At 52.9% G+C, this 27,585-nt stretch overlaps 1 protein-coding gene across 1 annotated transcript in view; it reads left to right on the top strand.

Moving 5' to 3' along the window:
- The window catches only part of LOC144247621 (uncharacterized), a 334,658-nt gene that overhangs the window by 90,770 nt on the left and 216,303 nt on the right, over positions 1-27,585 (top strand). The window contains exon 3 of the mRNA XM_077788930.1: positions 297-1,043. Coding sequence (XP_077645056.1) covers positions 297-1,043 — 747 coding nt within the window. The remainder of the gene's footprint in view (positions 1-296; positions 1,044-27,585) is intronic.

Here is a 27,585-nt window from a genome sequence, read left to right as displayed (position 1 = left end):
CTTGGTGTTTTGGAGGTTGTTAGAGACACAAGATTCCCAATGACTTCCTGAGATGAACTTGGGCAAGGAGGAACCTCCAGTCCAAGGTGCTCTCCTCTTGTTTTTCCCTCAAATCAGGATTTGTCATTGCCAGGGCGTGGCTGGATGGAGGAGGAGGGAAAGCCCCGGAGATGCTGCAGGAGGAGGAGCTGCAAACCCAGCCCAGGGAGCTGCAGGGAGGAAAGAGCCACCCTGAGCCAGGAAGGCGGGCGGAGATCCAGCCAGAGCTCGGAGCTGGTGCAGAAGCCTCATGGCAGGGAGAAGCCCCACAAGTGCTTGGAATGTGGGAAGGGTTTCAGCTGGAGATCCAGCCTGATCCAGCACCAGAGGATCCACACTGGGGAACGGCCCTACGAGTGTGGGGAGTGTGGGAAAAGCTTCAGAAACAGCTCAGCCATGATCCTGCACCAGAGAATCCACACCGGGGAGAGGCCCTACAAATGTGGGGAGTGTGGGAAGGGTTTCGTACAGAAATCCCACCTGATCCAGCACCAGATGATCCACACAGAGGAGAGGCCCTTCCGCTGCCCTGACTGTGGGAAGGCCTTCAAGCACAACTTCACCCTCACCGTGCACCGGCGAATCCACACTGGGGAGAGGCCCTACGAGTGTGGGAAGTGTGGGAAGAACTTCAAAGACAGGTCTAGCCTCCTCGAACACCAAGTGATCCACACTGGGGAACGGCCCTATGAGTGCTTGGAATGTGGGAAGAGCTTTGGGTGGAGCTCATACCTGAGAAAACACCAGCGCATCCACACTGGGGAGAGGCCCTACGAGTGTCCCCAGTGTGGGAAGAGGTTTCGGACCAGCTCCAGTGTTCTAAGTCATGAGCGGATTCACACAGAGGAGAGGCCCTACCGTTGCCCCGACTGTGGGAAGGGCTTCAAGCAAAACTCCCACCTCACCGTGCACCGGCGCTTCCACACTGGGGAGAGGCCCTACAAGTGTGGGGAGTGTGGGAAGGGCTTCATGCAGAGCTCAGCCTTGACCCGACACCAACGGAGGCACCACTAAAGGAAGCCCTGTGAGTGCCCTGAGTGAGGGAAGAGCTTGAAGTGAGGGAAGAGAGTGAGGGAAGAGCTTGGTGCGCTCCTGCAGCTCCATCCTCCATGGGAGGATCCGGGCTGGATGATCCCCAGTGACCCCCGTTGGGCAGAGCCCTGGTGCCCCTGTATGGGGAATAAAACAGAGAGTAAAGCAATGGAGCTGATAAAGGGGCCTGATATCTGAGGCCTGACTGAGCAGAAACTGTGGGAGACACAGACACATTTGAAGTCTCCCTGGGCAAGAAGTGACCAGGCAACATGGTGTGAGTCTTTGTGATAAAATAAATGTTCCCAGGTTACTGGATGTCACGAAGAATGTGTAACCAATGGGAAATTGTTACCAAAAACAGAGCCCTCTATAAGCACCATACAAGTCAATCCCTGTATAAACACCTGGTACAGTCAATAGAATTGGTTTTGGTCTAAACTCGGATGTCCCCGTCTCTCCATGGTGGATAACCCTGTTGTGGGTGATCCCCGTTGGGTGGGGGAAGGTGCTGGAGGGATTTCTTTCCCTTCTCCTGGTGCTGCCGTGGTTTGGTTGGTAATAAATTCCCTCCCTGTGCCCAGGCTGGGTCTGTTGTCCCCGTGCCGGTGCTCGGGGCGGGATCTCTCCCGTTCCTTCTCCGCACTGCCGGGCCTCTCCTCAGCCAATGAGAGAACGCGGTGGAGAAGAGTCAGCCAATGAGAGCGAGCGGGGCTGATGACTCACCAGTTGCCGGGCAGACCCGCAGCAGGCAGTGTTCCCCACCTGGACCCGCCCTCCCTGCCCAGTGCCGGCCCCGCCGTGGGGTCCCCCCAAGTCCCTCCCCAGTGCCCCCATGAACTGGGCTGGGTTTAACTGGGAAGCTTTACTGGGAACACTGGGAGCAGGCGGGGAGGGACAGAGTGACAGCAGGACTGGGGGACACAGGACCCCCCCAAAATCAGCGTGGGGATGGAGCGGGGGTCCCAGCCGGGCCAGGGGCCATGGGGAACGGCTGCGGCCGCCGGCGGCTCAGGAACTCTGTGGGCAGAGAAAGGGGGGTGACATCGGGCTGGGGGCCTCGGGTGGAGCATTCACATTCAGAGGGAGGGGGAACACGACCCCCCGGGACCCCCCAGACTCTCTTGCACAGGTAGAACCCGATTCCCAGTGCCAGGAAGACGAAGCCCAACTTGGGAGTCTCCCCTCCTGTCCCTCTCAGGATCCCACAGCCTCCTTCCAGCCGACCCCTCTGCCCCAGGACCCCGAAAACCTCTCCCAGTCCCTTCCCAGCCTCACCAGTATTCACCCAGACCCCTCCCAGTCTCTTCCCAGCACAACCAACCTCATCCCAATCTCTGCTTTTCCATCCCCAATCTCCATCCAACTCCTTCAGGCTCACTCTTTTCCTTCCACTTAAACCAAGCGCCCCCAAAATCCCTGCCAGTGCCCACCAGGACCCCCAGAACCCACTCCCACCCTCTCCAGTATCCTTCAAACACCTTCTTAGCCCTTCCAAACCCCTAACCTCCTCTCCCAGTTTAAACCAGACTCTCTCCAACTCCCTCCCAGTTGCTCCCAGCACATCCCAGTGGCTGTCACAGCACCACCAATTCCTCTCCTGTACCCAAGTGCCAGCTCAGGGGGTGCTCCAGGCTGACGTGCTCCACCTGACAGGTGGAGGTGAGCCTGGCCCGGGTTGGGGTTTCCAGCAGCACCAGGAGCTGGTGGGTCCAGTCCCCGTTGGGGACCACATCAGTGGCCACCACAGAGAGCTCCTGCTGGCCCTGGAACCACCTCAGCTGGATGGGAGCAGGCGGCTGGGGCTGGGCCGGGAGCTCGAGGCCAGCAGAGAGATGGAAACGCTGGGGGGCACTGGGAGAGTGTGGGTGTAATAAATAAAATGGTCTTTGTTCATCAAAATGAGTGTTAAAGGAGATAATTTGAACTGAGTAGGTAATGCAATTAGCATAGAAGACTGTGTAACTAATTATATACAAGTTAACTTTTAGGCCAAGGACAATCTGCAAGGAAGATGAGGAGCCTTCATTCCTATGACCACCAAGGGCAGAAAAAAAGACCCCCAGCGACCAATTGCACCGGCGCAGAGTGCATCGAGAGAAAATACGTCAACTGGAAATAAAAAGGGACTATAAAAACAAAAAGGTCAAAGGGGGAAGGTGCGCCGTGGCAGAGCAGAGGCTCCCCGGCCGCCCAGCGCTGTTCTTTTGCTTAATACTGCTTGCTTAATAAATTCTTGTTAATTGATTTATCTATAATTAGCCTCCCCAGTTGAATTTGTCCGTAACAAATTTGGTGCCGTGACTCGGATAAGGGCGACCGGGTGGGAATTCCTAATCAGGGAGGCGCCCCGCTGCCTCTGCAGCGGCCCTGGTGCAGGCTTTTCCTTCCCAGACCCTTACCGACGAACCCAAATTCGGTATTGAGCACAAGGGATACCGGTAACCCCGTAATCTTTGTGCACGAAGCCGGGCGAAGACGCAGGACAGCGTGAGTATAAAAGTGGGGATCCGCTGGGTTGGGCTGGGATCCCAGGACATAACGCGTGAGACGTCCTTGTAGGACGAGGCACGGGCAGAGCTCTGAGTAGTGCGGTTTGCAGAGCCCGCGAGGGGCTGGGCACCAAGAGGGACCGCGAGTGTGTGTGTGCCTGAAGGTGTCCTGGGAGATGGGACAGAGGAAAAGCAAGCCCTCTGCTTCCATGGGGACGGGGACCCCGGTAACGCTTCCCCAGATCCCCCCTGACAGTCCGTTAGGTCTAATGATAAAATCTTGGGATGAATATCCTTCGAGGAAAGGAAAGGATAGAGCAAAAATGATACATTATTGTATAAAAGTATGGGGAGGAAAACAAATCTGTAGTGATAATTTATTTTGGCCAGTGTTTGGAAACTTCAAGGACTGGATTTTCCAGGCATTAAACATTTATGTAAACTCTAGAGAACCTTTTGATATGGAAGAGAGCAAGTATGCTGCTGTCTGGATAGTGGGGGAAACAAGAGCAAAACTTTTTGCCTGAAGCACCCAGGGAGGGAAAAAGAAAAATAAAAAGCCTGAGGAAGTTCCAACTGCACCCCCTCTACCATACATACCTCCTCCTCCTCCACCCCCACCAGCACCACCCACAGTCTACCCCAATTTAGATCAAGGGAGAGATTTTGATAACCAAGAGGTAGAAATTCCAGAGCCGGTCCCTGAGGAAAATCGCTGCATTACTCGTAGTCTAACAAGGGGGGAAAGAGAAAGGGAAGGGCAAGCTCTATATCCATGAAGGGAAGTAGCTTTGGGAATGATCCCTAACCCCAGTGCTGGTCAGCAGGGACAACCAACCCAAATTCTGGGAATAGGTTATGTGGAGGTACCTCTCAACTCAGGAGATGTGAGGGAGTTCAAGAAAGAAATGGGAGCATATGGGCCAAATCTTAAAGGAATTTTCTGACCCTATAGCCTGGGACTTCCCATGTGAACAAATTCAGAATCCAGCTGAGGTGGCAAAGTACCTGAAAGAGAAATGCCATGATAAGTCTAAGGAGAAAAAGATCATTGCAGTGAGCCGGGCCCTGGCATGTGCTTATCACACCCTGCTAGATACTGTAGGGCAGCAGACAGAGGAAGGGGGGCAGGGAGATAAATCAGCAGCGATCCCAGTCACTCAGGCTGCAGCCAACAGCCCCGGCTGGAAGCCAGCAGCTAAACCAGACAGGGAGCCTAAGCCAGCAGCTAACCCAGACAGTGAGCCTAAGCCAGCAGCTAAACCAGATTGTGAGCCTCAACCAGTAACTGTTGCTACGAGCACAATGGGCCAGTGATACCTCAGGCCATCAGGGCAGAGATGCCACCTACAAGTGGGCACGAGACCAAGGGGTGGATCTAACCATGGACAGTATTTCTCAGGTGATCCATGACTGTGAGACCTGTGCTGCCATCAAACAGGCCAAGCAGGTGAAGCCCCTGTGGTATGGTGGGCAGGGGTCCAAGTACAAGTATGGGGAGGCCTGGCAGATTGACCACATCACACTGCCCCAGACACGCCAAGGCAAGCGCTACGTGCTCACCATGGTAAAAGCCACCATTGGATGGTTGGAAAGCTACCCTGTGTCTCATGCTACAGCCCGTAACACCATCCTGGGCCTTGAAAAGCAGGTCCTTTGTAGGCATGGTACCCCTGAGAGGATTGAGTCAGACCATGGGACTCATTTCAAGAACAGCCTTATCAACACCTGGGCTAGGGAACATGGCATTGAGTGGGTGTACCACATCCCAAACCATGCACCAGCTGCAGGCAAAGTGGAGAGGCACAATGGACTGTTAAAAACCACCTTAAAAGCATTGGGTGGGGGATCTTTCAAAAATTGGGAGCAACATTTAGCAAAGGCCACCTGGTTAGTTAACAGCTGAGGTTCCACCAATCGAGCAGGTCCTGCCCAGTCTGAGCCCCTGAATATAGTAGATGGAGATAAAGTCCCAGTGACACATGCCAGAGGTTTGTTAGGGAAATCAGTGTGGAGCAATTCTGCCTCAAGTACAGACAAACCCATTTGTGGGATTGTCTTTGCTCAGGGACCAGGTTGTACATGGTGGATAATGCAGAGAGATGGAGCAACACGATGTGTACCTCAGGGGGATCTGATTGTGGGGTGAGACTCATGGCAAATATCACTGTTTGCTGGATGTTGCTGCCAGTGTCTGTACATGAAAACATACAGACATGAGACAGAAGGAAATGTGTGTCAAAGGTTTGAGCAAGTGAAATAGAAGGAAATGTGTAAGTGTCAAAGGTTTGAGTAAGTGAAAGAAGTTTTTACTTGATGGAGTTTATACATGATGTTGAAGATACAGAGATAAGGGGTGGAATGTCCAAGGGTGACATTATGGTGTTTGTATCTCCAATCGTGTGTTCTGTTTATGTTTGATATTCTGTTCTGTGCTCCCAGAACTGATTCAGAAAGTGAAGGTTTGTTTTGCCTTGTTATCAGCCGGCTCACCTCCCCCCATGGTCTGCTGTCTAGAAGAGGCCAGTGCTGGCTGGCTTGCTTTGCTTTGCTTGCTGGCTTTTCCTTGATTTGCTTTGCTTTTTTTCCTTGCTTCTGCTTTTGCCTTTTCTTCATAGTTAGTTTAGCTGAGCAGTCCAGTTCTTTCCCTGGACTGTTTCTTTTCCCTTTCCCTTTCCTGAATACCATCCAGCCTGCTCTGGTCTGGGACCTGGGAACCCCGAGGAGCACCGGGAGCCTGCGCTCTGTGATCTGCAGCAGCCATCCCCAGTGCCCAGAGCAATCCCCAGCGCCCAGACCCGGGCGACCACCCCCAGGAGAGACTTTCTGGATTTGTCATCTCTTCAGAGTGGTAAAGGAGTTTTGTTGACATCTGGTGTTGTTCATTTTTTTGGTGCTGGGAAGGGTTTTGTTTGTTAAGTAAACTGGTTCTTTTCCACTTCTCTCAGACAAAATTCTTCCTGAATCAGGTGGGTGGGGAGGGGCCGTGGGGATTTGTTTTCTGGGGGCTCCTTCCAGAGTTTTTTCTCCCAAATTTGCCCTAAACTAGGACAAATATTTTGCTGCCCATCTCATGGCTGGAGAGAGTGAAAAAACAAACCCCGTTCTAATAATATTTTGGTTCCAATTACTTTCTGTTAGTATGGAGCAGTTACTGGCTATGTTGTTTGAATTCATAGTGTCTTTTAGAGTGGAGGCCTGTATGTGTTTCTGGTCCCTAGGGTTTTTTGAGATCTTAATCCCTCTATGGTCCCTAGGTTTATTTTCTTATCCAGGAATAGCTCTGGTATTGTCCCTAATACGTAGTTTTTGCAGTAGAAGGGCACTGACCAGAATATCCATCAGGTTGGGCTTGGGTGTAATGGCTTTCAGGGGTTTATGAAGGTGCTGAAGTCTGTTCCAGGAATGCATGGCTCATGGTCATGGTTGTGCAGCCAGTTTGTTAGAGGGGAAGCAGGGGATGAGGCTTTTCAGCCGTTGCTTTCCTTCTTCTCCTCTGAATCTCTCAGCCCCCTATTAGAGAATGTTCCATTTCCCCTGACTGTTAAAGAGACCATCTTCCTGGTGTTTAATCTGGTAAGCTTTCTCTCTACAGTCTGCAGTCTCTCTAGAATGAGGGCTGAGATTTCTAGAGGGGCTGAAGAGACCCCTGACCCAGGAGTAGACCCAGGTGTGAGAAATCCTGAGTGGTGTGGGAAATGGGGGGCGCGGGAATTGGCACATAGACCGTTTTCCCACATTCAAATAGATTTTACTGATTTGCCTAAAGTAGGAAGGTATAAACACTTATTGGTGATAATAGATCACTTGACTCACTTTGTAGAGACATTCCCTACCTCCAAGGTAACTACACAAACAGTAGTAAAAATACTATTAGAAGAGATAATCCCCCATTACAGACTAGCAGAAGTAATAGACTCAGACAGAGGGCCACACTTTGCCTCTAAAACAATTAAAGAAGTAGTTACAGCTCTAGGAACAAAGTGGCAATATCATACACCCTGGCATCCACAAAGCTTGGGTAAAGTGGAAAGGGTAGATGGGAAAATTAAGAAGCAACTAACTAAATTGATGTATAAAACACAGTTATCTTGGGTAAAAATGTTTACCTTTATCCTTGTTAAATATAAGAACTCAGCACAGAACCGATATTTGAATTTCTCCATTTGAAATGCTTTATGGGATGCCTTATGACATGGATTCTCCTATAGATCACCCTGAAATAAGTAATCAACAAATTAGCCAATATGTCATACAATTTGTGAATTAGCCAATATGTCATGCAACTTGTGAAGGCTCGGGAAGGGCTTAGAAGAGCCGAGTTACTAGTGCAACAACCTCCTTTAGACCTAGCAATCCATATTATAAATCCAGGTGATAAGGTGTTAATAAAAAACCTAGAAAGAAACCTCACTACCCCCAAACTGGGAAGCCCCCTATGTTGTTTTACTCACTACAGAAACTGCAGTCAGAACCGCCGAGAAGGGATGGACCCATGCGAGCCGAATAAAGGGAGCGATTCCTGCTGCTGCCCAAGAGCCCTGGAGAATAACCAGCCAGCCCGGGGACCTTAAGGTCACATTTAAATGGACTGAATGGACTCAGTAAGAATTGTACCAACCAGCTGGTAGAGTGAGATACTGGACTATGGATATCCTATAACTAATGATTTTAGAGTATATTGTACAAATAAGGATTGTGATTGTTACCCTTTTGTATGCTATATTTGTAAAATTTGCCAGGAACGGTGGTGGGTCCATAGTTACAGAGGCACTCCTCCTAGGGGTATTTGTAAAGGTGTTATCAGTTAGAAAGAGAACTGACAGAGTCAGTCCTAAGGATTGGAGAAGAGAATGGGACCCTACCAAGGGAATCCCAAGAGTGGTGGGAGGTGTTTACTAAGGGGGCTAGGCCTGAAAATTGCTGTTTCCATTCCAATGAACCAATTCCCCTAATTGTTCAAATTATCAAAGGGAATTGCCGGAAAACTTTACCTGGGATTCAGTGTGACTCACCACAAGTGAAGGATAAAAGCTGGGAATCATTCAAAAAGAGGCAACAAAAACAGAGTTTGGGTCCTCCTGAAGAATATCCTTGCTCCGAGAAGATGGTGCGCCTCGCGGCCCGGAGTAACCGAGTTGGCGAGCGAGGCAGAGGGATGAGAAGCGGTGGAGGAAAGAGCCCTCAGACTGGGACAATTCAAAGTATTTCAAGAACTGCCTCAAGGATACTGATCTCCCAAGGGTAAAGGTGAGCCCGGCAATAACATGTCAAAACAAACACTGGGAATGGGGAGATAATGATAATCAAACCCTGGGGCGGTTTGGACTCCACCCTTGCTGGCAAATCCTGTGCCTATTAGTTATATGTTGTACCTGGCCTGTACAAGGGGACTATGCACACCAGCCATTTAATTGGACTCTGACCAAAACAGACCAAGGGAAAGTTGTTAAGCATAATGCCACCACTGTAGCTCCCATTTTTTTGTTACTAACAAAGACTTGGTAAACTCTATGTGGGGATGGAGTAAACCTGAACTCCAGGCTACCTATTGGTGTCCTGGTTCCAATCCTGGGAGGGGATATTGTCATTATCCTGGGGAATATCTGTGTGAGTATTGGGGCTGTGAAACCATAGCAACCGCCTTGGCTGTCACCCATCCAGATAAATTTTTAAAGGTCTCATGGTACCCTGAGGGGTGCAAAACTCCGGGGTATGGCACCCAAGGAGAAATTCTGTATAAGGGGGATTGCAGGTCCTGTAATATTGTTGTTACAAAGTTTAACTTTCAAACCTTACATTTTTAATAAAATCATAGACATTGTAAAAGGAAGACTAGAGGCAGCTCATCTAATGCTTATTAGAGATAGGTAGGAAACACTGCCCAGGGACTTAGAAGTAGATGAAACCCTGGTCTTAATCTACCAAGAGTTAAAGCATTTTAATGAACAAATTGGTAAAGAGAAAAAGGGGGTACTGTAATAAATAAAAAGGTCTTTGTTCATCAAAACGAGCGATAAAGGAGATAAGAATTTGAACTGAATCGGGAATTCAACTAGCATAGAAGACTCTGTAACTAATTATATACAAGATAACTTTTAGGCCAAGGACAATCTGCAAGGAAGATGAGGAGCCTTCATTCCTATGACCACCAAGGGCAGAAAAAAAGACCCCCCCAGGAACCAATTGCATCGGCGCAGAGTGCATCGAGAGAAAATACGTCAACTGGAAATAAAAAAGGGACTATAAAACCAAAAAGGTCAAAGGGGGAAGGTGCGCCGTGGCAGAGCAGAGGCTCCCTGGCCACCCAGCACTGTTCTTTTGCTTAATACCGCTTGCTTAATAAATTCTTGTTAATTGATTTATCTATAATTAGCCTCCCCAATTGAATTTGTCCATAACACCCCTGGCCCAGCAGCAGGGGACAGGGGGCACGGCCTGTCCCCCTGGCCCAGCAGCAGGGGATAGGGGGCACGGCCTGTCCCCCTGGCCCGGCAGCAGCCCCGTGCCCTGCCCAAGGCGCTCCCAGCAGGGGCTGGGCCCCAGAGGCAGGGGGAGACCCCAGCCCCGGGGCAGCGTTTCTGCCCCGTCCCCTGTCCAGCCCAGCCTGCCCCGTGTGCGCAGTGACCACTGGCACGGGCTGCCCTGGACACTGTGACCTGCTGGGGACACTGAGAGCTGCCCCGCTGTGACACTGCCCTTGGGATTGCACAGGCACCAAACAAACCCCAGCCAGCACCGCCCCTTGTCATGTCCCAGGCACCAGGGCACATCCCAGCCCCGTTCCTGATGATGTCCCAGGCACCAGGGCACATCCCAGCCCCGCTCCTGGTGATGTCCCAAGCACCAGGGCACATCCCAGCTCTGTTCCTGGGGATGTCTCATGCCCTACGAGTGTCTCAGGTGCGGGAAGAGCTCATCACACAGCTCAGCCTTGACCCCAAACCAGCAGAGGCACCACGAAGGGCAGACCTGCGAGTGCCCCAGTGTGGGAAGAGCTCCGTGCGCTGCTCCAGCTCCATCCCCCACAGGAGGATCGTTCCTGGATGATCCCCAGTGAGCCCCGGTGGGCAGAGTCCTGGTGACCCGTGGTGCTGCTGATCCATGTTGGGAAGACACCCAGCTGGGGGGATCCACATCCTCCTGGCTCCCCGTGGCCTGGATTTTCTTTTCATTTCTCTTTGCCCTTTCAAAACTCTTAAAAGCAGGTAAAAATAAAGATGTTGAGCTAAGACAAGGATGGGGACATGGAGGGGGGGGTCTTGCAGGGGATGTGGGGGATGCTGGGTTTGAGGGACTTGAGGGTTCCTGGGAGGGACCTGGGGGTTGCTCAGGGCTTTGGGCACCCCAGGCTGAGCGGCTCCAGTTGCCCTGGGAGACCCTGGTGGAGGTTCTGGGCAGCTGGTCAAGGACCCCCTGCCCTGCAACTGTCCCCATGTGCCCCATCCCAATGCCTCGTCCCCTTGCAGCGGCTGCCCCATTCCTTACTCCCCTTCCATACTCCCCTGGCCCCTTCCTGTTCCTGTGTCCCCCCTGTCCCATTCCCGTCCTGCTCCCATCCCAATCCAGACCCCTTTCTTGATGCCTGTACTGTATTCCCTGTCCCTGTCCCCATTCCCATTCCCTGTCCCCATTCCCATTCCCTGTCCCCATTCCCGGTGAGACATTAATTTTGAAGAATTAAGAATTTTAGGAAAGTTAAGATGATAGTTAAATTGGATGTTGCTGACTTAGCAGAAGTAGATAAATCGGCTTTGTTCATAGTTAACAGTAGCTGGATCTTAGATAAGATATCCAGGATCTATTAACTCATTGCTTGCCAGCTTTATGTTTGGGTAGCTGTGCTTATCATGAGAAACAGGATGTGATCAACAGATTTCAGGGACACAAAAACAGTTGCAGACTTCCCATACTTTAGGGATTCATTAAGCACAGGGAAACGGCAAGGATTCATTTGTCACGTGTGCATGGGAAAGGCAGAAAGGTCAGAACGAGGAAGACTTATTTTACTTCTTCATTTTGGAGAACCTTCCCCAAAATGGACCCCCGAGTCATTTCAGGGAACAGAACCACACATGCTTAATTGCCTTTTTGCCAATTAGCATATGAAGTGGAGCAGAGGAAGTGACAGGGATATGAATATGCATTCATATTTTGTGTATTCAAGACTTCTGTAAATAAAAAAGCTTTGTAATACCTGTGATTTTTGCAGTGTGCATTAGGGAATTATCCCACGTACTGCCCGGCTGTCTCAATAAACATACACTTTCTAACTTTAAAATCTTAGAGAGTTTTTGTCTGTCTCAGGTGGAGATCGATATTAGATTTATATTCATATTTTAGTAAATCATTGTCTTAAAGAAGTCCTAGTATGTGTATTAACATGTCTTTTCTTAATATTCTAGTAATTATTCTTGCATTGCTTCAAGATAAACTGGTATGATTCAAAGAATATCCACTGAGGTACACATAGAACATGGATTTATCATAAGCAAATTGCAGTTGCAAAGTTTTTTCACTGAAATTCTGCCACTTGTCATAATTTCAAAAGTTAAAAGTCAGGTATTAAAGTCAATAACAAAATTTCTAACAAAGGGAAAAAAGTATATGGTTTGCACTAGATAAAATATAAATACAGAAAATGTCTCCCAACCAAGTTCCTTGCCCTGATCAAAACATCTCCCAATCAAGTTCTTCACCCTGAACCTGGCTGGTAAAGAAAAATATTATCAGTAAACGTGTATGAAAGTTTGCATAAGTTAGTAGTATTCAAAATCCATGTTCTGTTCCTATTATTATTTCTTATACAAAGAAAAAAGGGGAAAGGGGTTGGATTGAGGGTACACCCTCCTCCCCTCTGAGTCTGTTCTCATGTTTTACAATAAATCCTACAACAGTACAATACAGCTGCCTAAAATATGGACACTGGAAACCACAAACAGCATTACAAATTATCACCTGCCTCATGGACAGTTCATATAAGGACTTGATTTGTTTACAAATTATTTCTCATGTTTACAAACAGGTTTTCTGTTTACAGACTGTTTTCTGGGAATTCGGTTTTTCTCCAAGGGATCAAGTGCTGAAAGGTTGTTTTTTAAAACTGGGTTTTTCTCTAAGGGTTAAATGGGCTCAGGGTTAAATAGCTTTCTGCTCTTAGAGATAAGGTCAATTTGTAACCAAGAAGCATTATGCCTGTGGCCTGAGTTCTCCCCTAACAGTTCCTGGAGGGGAATGCTGCAGCTCCAGTGTAAATTCGATGCACGCTGTCCTCTGTCACCATGTTTGCAAAGGGCCCTTGCAGATGGGTGACAGAGAACAATACACAGAATTTTATACAGAAAAGAAGGGTGAGGTGTTACCATGATTGACAGGGGGAACTCTGCTCGGGCGGGGACTGTGCCTCACCTGCTGCTGTCAGCGCTGCCCGGGCCCCACGGCTCAGAGCAGCATTCCTGCCCTGGCCCACACGTTCCTGGTCTGTGTCCCAGGGCCGTGCTCAGGATGGCCACCATGTGGGACGTGTCCCGAGGAGGCCGTGCCAGCTTCTGTGGAGGCCCCGTGCCCTTCCCACCGTGGCTGCGTCGGCAGCTGCGGGGGCTCCTGCTGCTCTGAGCCCGCAGAGCAGGGCAGCGTTTGCTGATGGGCTGAGCCCTTCCCAAAGATCCTGTTGGGCTGTCTGACACACCTGGGGCAAGGCATTCCTTCCAACCTGGGCCACTCTGGGGGGCTGGGGGTGGCCCCAGGGCAGGTGGCAGTGCGTGCAAGGGCCCTTTGTGACACGGTGCAGCATGGTCACCGTGGAATGGAATGGGACAGGGGATCCAAGGGCCCTTGGTGACACGGTGCAGCATGGTCACCGTGGAATGGAACGGGACAGGGGATCCAAGGGCCCTTGGTGACACGGTGCAGCATGGTCACCGTGGAATGGAACGGGACAGGGATTCCAAGGGCCCTTTGTGACACACTCTGGCAGAGGTGTTGGCAGTGACAAGGCCACGCCAGAGTGCTTGGTGCACACGACGAGACAGGACGGGAGAGAGCGGTGCTGTGAGGAGCCCTCGCACAGCCACTTGTTCCTTGCTGACCCGGAGCTTTCCCGAGGTATTACTCCTGCAGGTGAGCTCGTGGCCAGACCAGAGCACTTGGTGACCCCTGGCCTTCCTGAGGCATCTCTTCCGCAGCTGCCCTCGAGGGCAGACCATGGCATTTGCTTTGCACCATACTTGACAGGAGTCTCCTGTCCTTGTGGCTGGAGCCCCCAAGAGCAAAGTGCAGGACTTGCTGTCCTGTAGCCTTGCCAAGACTTCACTCTTGCAGGTGCCCTCAAGGCACGACTGCAGCACTTGCTGACTCGAACCTTTTCCTTTTCACCTTCTGCAAGTAGCCATGAATCCAGGCAGTGACGTAGAGCACAGACCTGCGAGCGTGCCCAAGCTGGCCTGGGGGAAGGAGGAGAAAGAAGGCCCTGGAGCTGCCCCAGCACAGCAGCCTGAAGAGCTGGAGCAGTTCCAGCCACTGCAGAAGGGTGAGTGGCAGAGCTGGGCTGCAGGTCTGGTGCCTGCAGCCAGCTTGGCCCCATCCCATCCCATCCCATCCCATCCCATCCCATCCCATCCCATCCCATCCCATCCCATCCCATCCCCTGGGGCCATGCCCATGGACAGGATGGAATAGGGGCCGGGCAGACACCCCACAGCCGTGCTCCGTGCCCTGGGCCGTCGCGGGGCTGTCCCTGCCTGGGCTGTGCAGGGCTGGGCTGTGTTCTCCGGCCTCTCCCGCAGCCCCTCAGCTCGGGCTGCGCTCGCTCTTTGCCAGGTGCAGCCGTGCAGCGCACACGAGAGCAGGAACGCAGCCGTGGCCGCTTCCGCAGAACAGCGCAGGTACCTGCAGCCATCCCCACCTGGGCTGGGCCTGCTGGCACTGCTCAGCCCAGCGCTGTGCTCGGAGCACTCCATGCAGCATCCCGGGCTTCTTGCCCTTCTGCTGCAGATGGTTTGCAAATTCATGAAGAGGATTCGGGAGGAAGAGACCAGCGCCATGGGCACCGTGTTCAGAGTCTACTCTCCCATCTTCAAAACCAAGAGCAGCGCTGCCCTGCTGGATATGCTTGTGGAGGAGGGTCCTTCCAGCCCAGAGCAAGTGAGCAGCCTGTGGCCTGGCTTTTCTCCTCCCAGCAATTGCTTGGCCTCCCAAGCCATGCCTGCTGCTCCCTGGGAGCCTTTGAGGCCATGGCAGTGTGGTGGCAAGGGAAGCACTTCTCTGGGGCAGCCGGGCACATTCCTTCCTCCAGCAGCTTTCCAAGTCTCCCCTGCCTTCTCCAGGTGCCGGCCATGGTGAGGTTCATCCACCAGTGGCTCATGGCCAATGAGTTTCCTGAATACAATCTGTACAGGCCCCTTCTGGATCTGACAGAGGCACAGCCCTCTGACGTGGTGATGGCTCTCCTGCGTGTGGCCCCACTGTGTGACAGGTACGGGGCCCACCTGCCCGGAGGGCTCAGGGCTCAGCAGCCCTTCCCCCTGTGCAGCCTGTGCCAGGTGTCTGACAAACAGAGAATTCCAGGGCCCTCTGGCTGCTCCCTTTGCCAGCCCTGGCCCCTGCCAGCCCCCCAGCGTGCTGCCATGCTTCCCCCCTGCCCCTCAGGGGCCAGTCCCCACAGGGCTGGGCTGCCTGCATGTTGCTGGTGAGGGGCAGTGGGCAGAGGCAGGGCTGGCAGAGCAGCTCAGCTCCCCGCTGCCGCCCAGGCCACGCTGCTGTGTCCCAGACTCCTCTGAGACAGAGCTCTGACCCCACAGAGCTGCTCTGGCCATGTGGAAGAACATCATGTGCTCGCTGAGGACTGCAGAGCCGGCCATGCTCGTGCTCCTCGATGTGCTGGGGAGCTGGCCAGAGCACAGCACATGCACCTCCGATGGGGACCACACGGCTGTCCTTGCCCTGGCTGTGAGTTTCTGCCTTTGCTGGCCCCAAGGCCACCTCTCCAGCAGCTCTCCATCCTCCCTCCCCCACGGCGTCTCCCTGCCTCAGGCGCTGGGCTGAAACCTGGCCTCGGGGCAGCTCCAGGGTCACCAGGCCCGGTGCTCCCCCTGCGTCTCTCTGGGCATCTCCCTCCCATGCTCGGGCCCTGCCACACGGACACCTCGGCACTGAGCGCTGTCTCGGGCTGCTCTGTCCTTTGCAGGCAACCGTGGTGATGTGGAAGATCCTCCAGCTGCCCTGTGTGCCACATGTAGTCACCGTGCATTTCCCCGGCCTCTTTGTGCATCTGCTCTTCCAAGTGCTCTTCAGCACTCTGGATGTGCCAGAGGAGGTCGATACCTTCTGGAAGGGATGCCAGCAGCAACACGGCCTTGCCACCAGCCCCAGCAGGTGCTCCATGCCAGTCCTCCTGTCCCTGCCATGTGCCCAGGGCAGGGGCCAGTGCTCCCAGTGTAACCTCAGCTTTGCTCTGTGCACAGCTTTGCAGAGCAGACCCTCAAGGCCCTGCTCTGCCGACTGCACTATGAGGATGTGGTGGTGGCCGTGGAAGACAAGCATGGCTGGGACACACTGCTCTGTGCTGACACCCACCACTGTGCTGTGGGTGTGCTGGCCAGGTGAGACCCCCTGCTCCCCAGCTGTCCCCGGCATGTGTGCCCTGTGCCCGAGGTGCCCCACACAGTCCCCGTGGCCGTGGGCCAGAAGGCCTTGTCACCAAGGGACGGCCAAGGAGGCTGCAAAAGGCTGGGAGAGGAGCGTGCCCAAGAGCAGCAACCTCCCAGAGGGCTCAGCTGCCCCTTGCAGGGTGGTGGAGAAAGGCCAGAGCTCTGTGAGGCAGTCCTGGGAGAGGTTTGCCCCCACTGGCTCAGGGCTTTGGCTCCTGTTTCCTCCTGTCAGAGAAATGCACCGCGCATCCGAAGCCGCGTGTTCCGCCATTGCATTCCACCTGCTCGCGCTGCTCAGCAAGGACACGCCGTGCCGGGATTTGGCTGCCCTGGCGTTCCTTGTGGAGGTGAGCCTGAAGGCCGGCGCTGCCTCGCTGAGCTGCCTCCCGGCTCTCTGCCCTCTCTTGGCCGCAGTGCCTGGGACGGAGCCCGCGCCCTGTGCTGCTGCCTGGGCCCGGCCCTGGGCGGTTCTGGGCTCCCGCCGGCCGCTCCCCCGTCACCGGCCTGTGCCTTTCAGATCCTGGAGCGCCTGAACGTGAGTGAGTGCCGGGACAGCGTCCTGCAGTTCTTGTCCAAGCACCTGCAGGGCGAGTGCAGGGGGAGGCGTCGCTTGGCGCTCCGAGGCCTCGTGGCGCTCGGCACCACCAGTGTCTCGGTGAGAAGAGCGCAGGGGCTGAAGCCGTGCTGCCAGCGTGGGGCTGGGGAAGGCAGTCCCTGGGCTGGGCTGGCCTTGGGGCACTGGGGCAGCTGCTGCCAGCTCTCCTGCCTCCTGCTGCAGCTGCCCCAGGGCTTTGGCACAGGCCTTGGGCCCCTGGGCCCTGTGGCAGCAGGATGGTGTTTCACATACTTGTGTTCCACAAATAGATGGCCATTAGGATGTGGAGCCTGCATGAAAGGCTGGTGGAGCTCCTGCAGGAAGATGACAGCGTCATGCTCAGGATGACCACGGTTCTCCTCAGGGCTTTGTTCCTGTGCAATGGTGCCCCAATAACCAGCGCCCTCGCCCTGCAGCTGGCTGAGGCGCTCCTGCCACTCTTTGACAACGTAAGGCTCTGTGCCTCCAGCCACGGCCAGCGGGTGCTGCCCGCACACTTTGTGCCCTGTGCACTCACAGGCTGTGCCCAGGTGGGCCTGAAGCAGCTGACGCTGAGGCCTTTCTTCCTTCCTTTCCTACAGGAGGACAACCAGGTGCAGTTGTGCTCCCTCTTTATCTTCCGGGAGATGCTGGATTTTTTTCCGGAAGAGGAGAGAAAGGTCCTGAAGGCACACGTGCGCCAGAGCCTGCTGCCACTCTCCTTGCACTGCCACGATGAGAACCAGCGAGTGGCAGAGGTGAGGACTCGGCAGCTGCCGCTGGCCCCTGGCAGGGGCTGGGCTGGCCCTGCCCTGGCGCCTCGCAGGCTGCAGCTCCTGCTGGCCTTGGCACAGGGACGGGGTCCTGCGCCCTGGGCTCTGGGGCCATCTCCGCGTCTCTGCTGCTCTCCAGGCTTCTCAGGAAACGCTGCTCTGTGCGGCCGAGTTCCTCAAGAGGAGGGATCTTGGAGAGCTGGTGCAGAACCAGAAGCTGTGCCAGTTCACCGAGTGCCTGGTAAGGAGGGCCGGGAAGCCGCAGCCCCAGCCTGGAGCAGCCCCTGAGCGCGGTGCTCGGTGTGCGGGCTGGCAGCTGTGCCCCTGCCCGCTGCTGCAGCCCGAGGCCGCGCGGGCTCTGCTCCAGGCTCCTGCGGCCCCAGCCGGGTGCCCATGGAGCCCCGGCCCGGGGGGCTGCGGGGCCAACCCTTCCCTCCTGCCGCTCTCTCCAGCTGGCAGAGGACAGCAGCAGCGTGGCCGAGCACCTGCGCCGGGCCCTGCCCTACCTGCAGAGCCCACAGGAGCCCCTGCGAGAGGCGGCCGTCAGGTTCATGGGTGAGCCACGAGCTGGGCCAGGAGGGCGTGTGGGCACAGGGCTGGCGGCGCCACTGGCAGGGAGCTGTGCCCTGGGCCTGACAGGCTCTGTGTTCCCAGGGACGGCCGGGCGGCACCTGAGGGGGAGGAAGGAAGAGCTCCAGCTCCTCTCTGAGGGTGAGTGAGGGCAGGGGGCTGCCAGCGGGGGCTGCCGGGGGAGCTGCGAGCCCTGCCCCGGCTGCGGAGGGCTCTGCTCCCTGTGCGGACCAGGGCCGGCGTGGGCAGAGCACACAGAGCTTTCAGGGCACCTGGGGGATTCGTGGCCAGCAGCTTCGGGCTGATCCGGCTGGTCCCTGCTCCCTGCTGGCCATGGCCAGAGCCGGCTGGGATGGCCCTGGCACAGAGTCCCCTCGGGTCCCCTCAGATGTGGGAACTGACCATGGCTCTGTTCCTCTCTCTTTCAGCCCTTGAAGGCTTGGAAAATGACACCAGTGTCACCGTCGCAAGCCTGGCATTTCAAACATTGTACATCCTCCAGGAAGCAGAGAGAGCTCCTTATTCCATCTTTGACAACCTGCAGGATCGGCTCTGCAGGGCATGGAGGAGACGGCCTCGTCTGTCGGAGCTCGGCTGGCTGCGCTGCTGGAGCTCTGCAGAGAGCTGATCCCAGAGGCTCTGTCTGCTGGGGCCACCTGAGCCAGCAGGAATGTTTAGTTTCTTTAAGATTGTTCTTTTCTTTCTTTTTGTTTTTCTTTAGCGTATAAATATAGGATGTGTTGTAATAGACAGACTCCCAGGATCTTTCTTTGGCTGCCCAGGCTCTGCAGGGCCTAGGGGAAGAGGGAGAAAAGGGTTCCTGGGCTCAGCAAGCTGCCCAGGCTTGCAGGGTTGCAGGGAAAATGGCCAGAAGCCCCTTGGCCTTTGGTGGCTCTGCTGAAGCCTTTGTGCTGCCCACAGAGCAGATGGGCAGGGGCTGGAGGTGTGGGGATCTCTGTGAGAGCGGTGCCTGGAGATGGCCACAAGCCCTGTCCCAGCCAGGAAGCGCCATCCGTGTCCTCCTGCCCGTGTGCTGCTGGCTGGATTGCTGAGGGCTCCCAGGTGCCTCTTGGTGGGGCTCCTCTGGAGCTCCTGTGGGGCTGCGGCGCTGCTGCCGGGCAGGTTGGCCGGGCTGGGGAGACCCTGAGGGGACGGGGCCACGAAGGGATGAGGGGCTGTGGGAGCCCTGACAGGACAAGGCAGTGGGAAGGCACGGGGGGGATGTGTGAGGGAGTGGGTAACGTTGGCTCAGGGAGGAAAGTGGGTTGGAGCCAAAGAGACCACTCACCCCGATGTTCGTGAGGCAAACAGAGCACGTTTATTCTCAAGCCCTTCCTTCTAAAGCCTTTCAAAACCCAGTCTGGATGATTTCACTGCTCTGATCTCTGTGCCCCTTCAGATTCTGGCCTGGGCAATGCCTGCAGCCTTGGGAGAGATGTGATGGGCCCGGCCCCTGTCAGTCAAAGCAGGGCTGGTACATTCACCCCGTACAAGCCAGCCTGCACGGGGACACGGCAACAGAGTGCGAGGCACAGCTCCGGGAGCTCCCTGTGAACCTCAGCTCTGGGACCACTGTCTGCCCCAAGCTTCAGGGGCTGCAGTGGGAGCCCGGCTGGGCTCTGCCCTGGGGCCATCCTGCAGGGACAGCTGCAAACAGGGAGCATTCCCTGCCACAAAGAGCCAAGGCAGGGCTGCAGGGCAGCTGCTCCAGCCCCGACTGCACTGCTGAGTGCTGTGCTCTGGGGCTGGGGCTCCCTGCACAGGAGACTGCACTGGTGTGCCAGAGGGGACACAGAAGCTGCAGCTTCAACCTAGCTGAGGTGGGTGCGTGGGCTGGGAAGAGTGGGGAGGCTCCAGGGGATTCACAGAGCTCATCCTGCTGCAAGGACGAGGAAAAGGGAGTGGGAACTCAGCAGTGAGGAGAGCTGGGGGCTGGAGAGCAGCTCTGAATGACACTAAAATCCCACCAGACCTCTCAGACATTGCTGCTCCTCAGCCAGTGACAGGATGAGTCCCTAAGCCTGGGGCTCAGCCTTCCTCATGGTGAGGGGCACCAAGGAAGGGAACAGTGTGATGGAGACAGGAATGGGCTGGGAACTCACTGGGGGAAAAGAGGGAGCAGTTGGGAAGTAAAAGGCAGGTGGGGGAGAGAACAGTTCAGAGAAGGGCTGAGCTACTGCTTGAGCAAGCTGCAAAAAGTCATTTTGGGGTCATCCCAGATTGATTTCATTTCAGAAGTTATTGAACAATTTTATTTTTGGGTGATGGCATGTTTTCTTTTGGAGGTGTACACTCTGCAGACTTGAGCTGTGTTGCTGAAATGCTCAAGCCAGTCTGTGCTGCAGGGCACCCCATTTCTCCTTTGGCTGATTGCAGCCCGGTGCTGAGCTCCAGCAGGGCCCTGGCAGAGCCCAGAGCAGCCTCAGCACCCGCAGAGCCCGGCTGCAAGGAGAGAAACCAGAAAGCCCCGTCAGCTGAAGGCTCCTGTCCCCTTGTCCCAGCCGCCCGCGGTGCCCAGGCCATGCTGGCCGTGCCAGGGCTGTGCCCAGAGCTGCCCATCACTGCTGCCTTTGGGAGCAGAGCAGGAGGGCAGGACATGTGCCCAGCCTGCAGCCAGCCACGGCACCTCCAGCCCTCAGCAGCTGCCCAGAGCAGGACGCTCCTGTGCTCGCTGCCATCTCCCCAGAGCTCTGATCCCACCATCCCCAGCAGACAGGACCCACCTCACGCCATCCCCCGCTGGACGAAAAATAGTAGTTGGGCTTGGTCTTCCTCTGGGACACCAGCAGAGAAGAAGCTGCTCCTCTGGGAATCCAGTGAAAGGGCTGCCAGTGTCTCAAAAAGTGCAGATTTTATGCAGGTAGGGGTGCTTGGCTCCTCCCTCTGGGTGGAGCATCTCACCATGGGATGATGTAACTTTACCAGTCATGCAGTGAGTCATTCAATGGTCCATGAACAGAAGATCTCTCCCCGGAGGGAGACATTGTTCTTGGAAGAGATAAGAAAAGTGCCCAACCTCCAACAGATGGCAATAGAATACATGCTGATCTTACAAGCCAGGACACCCCACATCCCCATTGTCCCCAATGTCCCCCTGATGTCCCCAGTGTCTCCACACCCCATGACGCCCTGTCGTGCCCCGCAATGTCTCTGACGTCCCCCCACATCCCCGATGTCCCCAGTGTACCTGATGTCCCCACACCCATGACGCCCTGTCCCACCCTGCAGTGTCCCTGTTGGTGTCCACGCGGACGCCGCAGACACGGGCGCTGCTGGGGGCGCCGGGGCGGCTGCATTGCGCCTTCGCGACTCCGGCCGGGCCCTTCACGCTGCAGCGGCTGCGGCACCGCCACGGCGCCACGCGGCGCCTGCTGGCCTTCGAGGCCGCGCTGGGGGTGCTGCTGTTCCTGGGGGGCCACGGGAGCCCCCCCGGCACCGCGCAGGGGAGGGGAGGGGAGGGGCTGCAGAGCCCTGTGGGGACAGCGGGGGGCGCCACCGAGTGGGGGGGGGGGGTGGTCAGGTCCTCCCGGCCTCCAGGGGGCGCTGCTGGGAGTGGGCGGCCTCAGTCCTCCGGGCCACTGGGAGGCGCCAATGGACAGCCGTGGTCCTCCTGGCCACGAGGGGGCGCTGTGGGCATTGAACAGTTATTTGGAAGGCTTTGGGAGCATTTTTGTGGCTTTTTTGGGAGGTGTTTGGGGGGTTCAGTGGGTGGTTTTGGGGGAGTTTTGGGGGTGATTTTTTTAGGCTTTTTTTGAGTGTTTTGGGAGGGTTTAGCAGGTGATTTTTGTGGGTTTTTTGGAGCATTTTTAGGGTTTTTTTGGGGGGGTTCTGGGGGTTTTTGGGCACAGAACAGCCACGGTCCTCCCAGCCGCCGGGGGGCGCCACTGAGGCCCAACGTTTCCTCGGTCCTCCCAGCCGCCGGGGGGCGCCAGGGAGGTGTCGCTGCAGCTGCCGCCGCTCTCGGGGTCGGACGACGGCGCCTTCGTCTGCTCCGTGAGCGCGCCCAGGGCAGGTGCAGCAGGTGCTGCGGCTGCGCCTGATTGGTCAGTGCCGGGAATGGGCGGGGCCGGGGCTCCCAGTATGCCCCAGTCCCTCCCAGTATGTCCCAGTTCCCTCCCAGTTCCCTCCCAGTCCCTCCCGGTATCCCCAGCTCACTGTCCCATCTCCCAGCCCCTCCCCGGGTGTCCCTGCTGCCATCCCGGCTGTCCCCGGGGCTCCCGGCCAAGCTGCGCTGCGACGCCGTCGGCTTCTTCCCGCTGGACGTGGAGATCTGCTAGGTTTGGAGACACCTGGAGACATCAGGGATGGGGTTTGGGCACAGCTGGGGACATTGGGAACAGAGTTTGGGACACTTGAGAACATTAGGGATGGGGTTGGGGATACCTGGGATGGGGTTGGGGAAACAGGGAAACAGGGACACTGGGGACACCGGGAGCAGGTTTTGGAGAGTCTTCGACACCAGGAATGGAGCTGGGGACACCTGGGATGGGGTTGGGGACATTGAGTATAGAGTTGGGGACACCAGGACGGAGTTGGGGACATCAGGAATGGGGTTGGGGACAGCTGGGGACATCAGGAACGGGGTTTGGAGGGTCTTGGGACACCAGGGATGCCTGGGGACACTGGGGACAGGGCTGGGGACAGCTGGGATGCAGTTGGGGACACTGGGGATGGGGTTGGGGACACTTGGGACAGGACTGGGATCTGCTAAGGGACATCAGGAGCAGAGCTGGGGACATCGGGGGGTGGCCGGTGCCACCAGGACGGGCTCGGTGCCACCCAGGGGTGTCGGTGCCACCCAGGGGTGTCGGTGACGCGTCCCCAATGTCCCCACAGGTGCCACCGGGCCCAGCGTGGAGGACATGGTGGGGATGGCCCTGGTGGCCTTCGTCATCGGGGGGCTCAGCCTGTACCTGTGACCCTTAGTGGGGAGGTGACACCGGTGTCCCCAATGTCCCCAGTGTCCCCCTTCATCTCCGTGTCCCCATGTCCCAGGTGTGCCCAATGTCCCAATGTGTCCCCTCCTGTTCTCTCTCACTCCAGGGGGGCTTTTCATGTGACAGCTCCGATGTCCCCAAACCCCCAAAAATGTCCCCAACCCTCCCCAAAAATGTCCCCAACCACAAATGTCCCCAAGCTCCCCAAACTTCCCTAATGTCCCCAAATATCCCCAGTGTCCCAAAGTCCCCCCATTGTCCCCAAAATGTCCCAAATATTTCCAGAATAAACGAGGGGGGTGACATCCCCCCCAAACCAATGCATCCTGAGTGGGGATCAGGGACATTTGGGGACATCTGCGGACATTTGGGGAGATTTTGGGATGTTAGGGAGTTTGGAGACATTTGGGGAGGTTCGGGGATATTTGGGGAGATTTTTGGATGTTGGGGATTTTGGGGACATTTGGGGAGGTTTGTGGACATTTGGGGACATTGGGGGAGTTTGGGGACATTTGGGGAGGTTTGGGGACATTTGGGGACATTGGGGACACCGGTGGGGTTGGTGGCACTGGAGGAGTTTGTTCCGGTTTGGATTTTAAGGTTCTTTTTTAAAGCGTTGATTAAAAAACCCAAAGCACGAATTTAAAGTCATTAAAGAACCAATTACCCAGCTCCAACTGTTCACTGGATTTTTTTAAAAAAAAACAATTTCAGAAAAGTTCCGTTTCCCATTTTATCGATTTTTCATCAAATCTTCGCTTTTGTCACGGGAGAGAGAGGGGCGAAAGAAGGAGGAAAAATCAAAAGAAAGGAGAAAAAAAGGGAAAAAAAAGAAAAAACAGGAGGGGAAAAGGGGAAAAAAGGATGAAAAAAAGGAAAAAAAATAAAAAGGGAAAAAAAAGGGGGGGGAAAGGAAAAAAAGGAGAAAAAAAGGAACAAAACAGGGAAAAAAAGGAGATTTCCCCCTCATTGTCCCTTCATCCCCCCACATCCAATTCAATAGCACTGAGTTATTAATAATCAATAGCAGTGAATTATCAATTATCAATAGCAGGGACTTATGAATAATCAATAGCACTGAGTTATCAATAATCAATAGCAAGGAGTTATCAATAATCAATAGCAGTGATATATCAATCATCAATAGCAGATTATCAATAATCCATAGCAGGGAGTTATCAATAATCAATAGCAGCGCATCATTCAATATGCATTTTTCACAATAATACAAAGAAATCAATCCAATATTAGTTACAGATTATTGATTATTAATTAATAACCATTACAAAGACACTTATTCAATATCAATTAATAATTGATAATTAATTAATCTATATTACAGAGAAATAAATCCAATATTCATTATTATTTATTATTACCAGCATTACAAAGAAATAGACCCAATATCAATTATTGATTATTAATTAATCAACACTAAAAATTGATCTATTATTAATTATTAAGGATTAATTAATCAATATGACAAAAAAATCTATCCAGTATTTATTATTGTTTATCTTTATTAATAAACTTTATTACAGATAAATTAATTATATATTATTCACTATTGACTATTAATCAATATTACAAGGAAATCAATATTATATTATTAATTATTTATTATTATTATTATTATTACAAAGAAACCAATCTAATATTAATTAACTATTAATTATTAATCAATGTTACAAATAAAATAATCCAAAATATATTATTAATTAATATGATTCAATATTACAAAGGAATTAAACTTTGTTAACAAATATTATTAATTATTAATTACTTGATATTACAGAAACTTGTATCCACTCTTCATTATTATTTATTATTAATTAATCAATATCACACAGGAATCGATCCAGCATTAGTTATTAATTATTTATTATTGATCAGTGTCGCACAGGAATCGATCCAGCATTAGTTATTGATTATTGATTATTGATCAGTATCACACAGGAATCGATCCAAAGCTCGTTCCCGTGTAACGTTTCCCGCTCGCTGCGAGCTCTGAAAGTGCCGATCGCGGGTCTGTAAAATCACAAACCAATCACTGATTACACAAGTTATTAGTAATTAATTACTAATTACACAACCTTATTACTAATAAATTAATAATTACACAAGGTAATTATTAATATCTTAATAATTATAATAACGATAAAATCGGAGCAATAAAAACGTGGACAATGAGGATCAGAACACCACGAGACGATAAAAAATGAAAAATTTGGGACATCCAGAAGTTCTTGGGCACTGTGAAAAACGCCACTCACTGGTTTTTAAAATGTTAAAAAATTACTGATTCTAAAAGTTAATTAGTAATAAAATAGTTATAAAAATAGCTATGAAATCGGAGCAATAAGAATCTGGACAATGAGGGTCAGGATGATGACAAGACAATAAAATTGAAGAATTTCGGACATCCGGATGGTTTTGGGCACTGTGGAAAACGCCGGTCAGTTGGTTTTTAAAATTGTAAAAGTTTATTAGTAATAAAACAGTTACTAAAAACCAGCGATAAAATCAGAGCAATAACAATGTGGACAATGAGGTCAGGACAGTGACAAGACAATAAAAAGCGAGGGATTACGGACGTCCGGATGGTTCGGGCACTGAGCTGCCAAAGCCACGCCTTGAACAAGGAATAACCTAAAAGCAGCAGCCTGTTGCATATTCATCGATCTCATGCATGATGCATCAATCCTGTCCAGCCACAGAGCCCGGAGCAGTGGCAGCCTCTTCTCAATCCCGCGGCGCCCGCAGGGCTGAGCGGAGCACGGAGAGTGAATTTCCTTTAATCAGGGAGCGCTTGTGGCAGCACATTGCTCTGCCTCCCAGCATTTTCCACAGAGGAGCACAGAGGGAAACGAGAGAGAAAACAATTTCTGTTTCTGCTCCTTGTTTTAGCATGTGGAACGTGTTTGGAGAATCGTTTAACGATTTGTTACCCAAATTGTTGTGGGGTGGTTGCTGGGTTGGGTTCTGGTGAGGATCGTTTGAGCCTGGGGCCAATCCAACCCACCCGGGGCTGGAATCTCAGAGAGGGTCACGAGTTGTGAGGAGTTCGATTTGGGAGTTAGAAAAAGCAGGTTTGTAATTTTAGTATCTCCTTTAAACAGTATATTAATAAAAAAAGCGGGTTTGTAGTTTTAGTATCTCCTTTAAATAGAGTATTAATAGAAAAAGCAGGTTTGTAGTTTTAGTGTCTCCTTTAAACAGTATATTAATGTATATTAGTATAGTTCTAATAAAGAAACCATTCATCCTTCTGAGCTGGAGTCAGGCATCGTCATTTCTTCCCCCCGGCTCGCCTGCATTTACAATAAGCTGTAAATTCTTTTTCTCTGCAAGATTTCGGTGTCCTGCGGCTGCTGTCCCGGTGCAAGTACCTCATTCCTTTCTTCCCACACACAGAGTTTCTGTTTTAACCACAAAAGCTCCGTTTTAACCACAAATCTGCATTTACCCTACCATTAAATTGTTAATACAGCACTACTAATCAATGTAATATAATGCAAATCCTATTCAATTTAATACTTGCAAAAGCCAACCATAAAATACGCATTTTTCACAGAGGACATCCCGAGGCTGCTGCAGGGACAGCGATGTCACCGCTGTGACATCGTCGGGGACGGTGACATCAGGGACATCGCTGCTGTCACTTCTCCCCTCTCCCCTCCCCACGCGGGATTTGAGACGAATTCGGGGAATTTTCTGGGAATTTTCATTGCAATTGTCCCAAATGCTGATGGGAATTCCTGGGGTGACGTCACTGGGGACACTTGGGGACATTCTGAGGATGCTCTGGGGACACTGATGGGGGTGGTGGTGGGTCAGGGGCTGAATGAGCCCCTCGGTGCCTTGCAGCAGAGCCGGGTTATAAATGACAATAGAATAATCAGCTTTTGAAATTCTGTATTGCCTTCTGCACGTTGTTATTGAGCAGGAGGATTTTGCTGTGGTACTTGGTATTGATATTGATTACTGATAATTCCTTGCAGCTGTTCGCTGGTAAAATAAAATCGATCAGTTTATGTGTGCAGTGTATAATAAATTTACTGCTTGAGTAATAAACAGATATTGTATCATAGGCCTTAATAAATTAAAAATAGATAAACATTAAATAGATTAATAACAAATACTGAAATAGAGACTATGCAGTGTTAAAATACTTTTGTGTGACTGACTCAGGTGTAAAACAATTCAGTTGTTTCCCACATCTGCGGACCAGCCTCACCAGGTGATACCAGTGACACAAAGCTCAGAAGAATTTATGAATTTATCAGGGGGCCTGAAACAACAGGGTGGAACCATGAGAAGAAATCAAATATATCGACTTAATCTACAGAATGTTCTGCAGACAAGTCAGAGGTGAGACCCAAACACGAGTTCCTGGGACACCCAAACCTCCCGGGAGTGTTTGAATAATGTCAAAACTCAGGAGTGTGTTCGTGGCCTTGCAGTGGAACCGGATCCGGAGAACGAAGGGTCAAGTTGAGGGGGAGTTCTTTGGCCGAGCCC

Source organism: Lonchura striata, chromosome 29 (assembly GCF_046129695.1).
Source record: "Lonchura striata isolate bLonStr1 chromosome 29, bLonStr1.mat, whole genome shotgun sequence".
Lineage (NCBI taxonomy): Eukaryota > Metazoa > Chordata > Aves > Passeriformes > Estrildidae > Lonchura > Lonchura striata.
The sequence above is the reverse complement of the archived record's forward strand: the minus strand, read 5'-3'. Positions and strand labels throughout refer to the sequence as shown.